A 2,672-nucleotide genomic window follows, 5' to 3' on the forward strand; every position below is an offset into this window, starting at 1 on the left:
CAGGCAGGAGGTCCTTCGGGCAGGGGTGCAGGCAGGGTGCGGGGGCCACTTCACTCCCAAGGGACGGGGGTCGCGGGGTGACACAGCCCGGCCCAGCCACGGCCCCGCTACTCCGTGGCTGGGGGGATGTCCGGCAGCAGAGCCCCCCCAGGAGCACTCTCCTGCTGTCCCGCTGTCCCGCTCTCTCCGGGCATGGCCTCCTCTTCCCCCTCTGGGTGCAGGGTGCTCTCCTGGCCCAGCTCCTCCTCGCCCGCTGCTGGCAGGAGGAAAGCCAGCGGCTCCCTGATGGCACCCACGTCGATGCGGCCCAGGCGACCGAAACGCTGCAGCTGGGTTGGGGGGACACCTGCCCGGAGAGGGGGCTCGTGTGGGGGCCCATGGGCAATGGGAAACCCCCACAGAGGTGCCAACAGCCACACAAAACCAGTATGTCTCGTGGGGGGGGAGCCACGGGTGCCACGGAGGCTCTGCTCCCCTGACCTGTTGCTCTCCCCTCCATGAGATGCAAGTTTTGGGGTCTCACCCAGTGCCTGCGCGATCTGTGCCGGGGGAAAGAGGACCTGGAGGCAGCGGTTGAGGTAGGGTAGCAGGTCCTCGAGGAAGGCTGTGCAGAACTGGGCAAAGAGCTCCTGCTCTCGCCCACTGAAAGCTGCTTCCTCCGCACGGTGAAATGCCAGGATGGTTTTGGTGACCTGGAGGGAAAGGAAGAGTTGTTAGTTCCCTGGGAAGTCGTTAACTCTCCTCGCAGACAATCCCTCAACTGCAGAGACAAGGAAAATCGGTGGCTGAGGCCAACGGTACGAGGTTCAGTAAGGCTCAGTGCCTGGTCCTGCACTTGGGTAACAACCCTATGCAACGCTACAGGTTTCGGGAAAGCTGCCTAGTGGAAAAGGAATACGAGCCAGCAGTGTTCCCAGGAGGCCAAGTAGGCCAACAGCATCCTGCCTTCTATCAGAAATAGTGTGGCCAGCAGGACTAGGGAAGTGATTGTCTCCCTGTACTTGGCCCTGGTGAGGCCCCACCTCAAATACTGTTCAGTTTTGGGCCACTCCCTACAAGAAACACATTGAAGTGCTAGAGGTGGTGCTTAAGGACATGGTTTAGTGGTGGACTTAGCAGTGTTAATGGTTGGACCCAGTGATCTCAAGGGCCTTTTCCAACCTTAATGATCCTATGACTCTATCCTATGAATACTCAGGGCAGGACAAGCCTCTCCCTGTGTTGTCCCTGGACAAGGCACAGTTCTGTCCCCTGGTGCCTCACCTCGCCAAGCGCGTCCTCCAGGCAGGTGGTGACATCCTGGGCCAGGGCGATGGGGCAGCAAAGCCGCAGGTCATTGAAGGCGACGAGAAGGCCATTGAGGAAGCAGGCGAGTGGTGGGAAGTCCAGCAGCACCATGGGTGGCTGCAGCGTCCCCGGCTGTGTCGCAGGCACTGGTACCCCTGCGCTGCCCCCCAGGACAGCCGGGGCGGAGATGAGAGTGTAGGAATTCATCTCCTCCCGAAACTTTTCCACCGCCTCCTCCACCGCCTTCTTGAAAGCTGCGGCAGCCACACGCTGGAAGAGGGGGGCCAGCTGCCCACGGAAATCAGCCCCCACCCTGCTGAAGGAGAGGCCAAAGTACATGCACTGTCCCAGCAGCGAGTCCAGGCGGCTGCCCACCCCACGCTGGAGATCACGCTCCAACGTCCGCAGGAACTCTGAGACCTTCTGCAGCACCCAGCCGTGGAAGATGGCCCCCTCGTTGAGGGCCTGCCCCTCGGGGGGCAGGAGCGGCTCCTCATCAGAGAAGATGGCACGATACTGGGTGATGATGTCAAAGAGGTGGACACGGCAGGCCTCGATGGTTTTGGTGATGTGGAAGTAAGGGTCGTCATCGGGGATGGAGGCCTGGATGGAGCGCAGCCAGGCATCCCGCGCCTGCAGGAACTTGATGCGCAGCTCAGCCTCCGTGAAGACATCCATGCGCCGCAGGTAGCCGATGACCCGCAGGCAGGCTGGCAGCTGGATGTTGGTGCGGAGCTGCTGGATGAGCTGGTTCAGCATCAGCTGGGTGGACTGGCGCACCTCATCCACGATGCCCTGGGGCAGGAGAGAGGCCTCAGCTACAGGGGCCAGGCACAGGGTAATGGCGGGGCAGTGGCAGAGCGGGGCCTACCTGGATCACAGGGATGCTGCTGTGCTTCCTCTCCAGCCGGTGCACATAGGCAGCAAGCTCCAGCGCCTCCTCGTAGTAGCCGTTGCGGACACAGGTGTCCATGAGCTGCGGAATCTCCAGGATCTCCAGTATCTCTGTGTGCCGGTTCAGCGTGAGGCTGTTCATGCGTCGGCTGCATGCGATCTCTTCGGCATCGCGCATGAAGTTCCTGTGGGATAGGGACAGGATCAGCACAAGGCTCTCCCCTGCAGCGCTGGTACCCCCAGACCCTCCCACCCATGCTGGCTTCTCCCCAGCATCATTCAGAGCCCCCTCCCAGTGCTGCCTCTACTCCCAGTCCCACCAGGCCCTGATCCTTACCGGGCCCAGCACCAGGGCCCCTCTCACCCCGCCAGCCTCCCCGGTCCCCAGGGCTCCTCCTGCACTCTCAGACCCTGCCCAAGCGTCACCCCCCCCGCAACCCTTTGTGCTCCCACCCCCAGTCCCCCTACTTCCATCCGTGCCTTCCCCAGCC

At 62.4% G+C, this 2,672-nt stretch overlaps 1 protein-coding gene across 1 annotated transcript in view; it reads right to left on the reverse strand.

Moving 5' to 3' along the window:
• Positions 1–2,438, reverse strand: part of LOC104294457 (conserved oligomeric Golgi complex subunit 8-like) — a 3,326-nt gene extending 888 nt beyond the window's left edge. Inside the window, exons 1-5 of the mRNA XM_009894068.1 lie at positions 2,419–2,438; positions 2,159–2,366; positions 1,264–2,082; positions 524–692; positions 174–346 (exon numbers count right to left, since the gene is read on the reverse strand). Coding sequence (XP_009892370.1) covers positions 174–346; positions 524–692; positions 1,264–2,082; positions 2,159–2,366; positions 2,419–2,438 — 1,389 coding nt within the window. The remainder of the gene's footprint in view (positions 1–173; positions 347–523; positions 693–1,263; positions 2,083–2,158; positions 2,367–2,418) is intronic.
• Positions 2,439–2,672: the final 234 nt, after the last annotated feature.

Source organism: Charadrius vociferus, unplaced genomic scaffold (genome assembly GCF_000708025.1).
Source record: "Charadrius vociferus isolate BGI_N301 unplaced genomic scaffold, ASM70802v2 scaffold341, whole genome shotgun sequence".
NCBI classification, from domain to species: Eukaryota; Metazoa; Chordata; class Aves; order Charadriiformes; family Charadriidae; genus Charadrius; species Charadrius vociferus.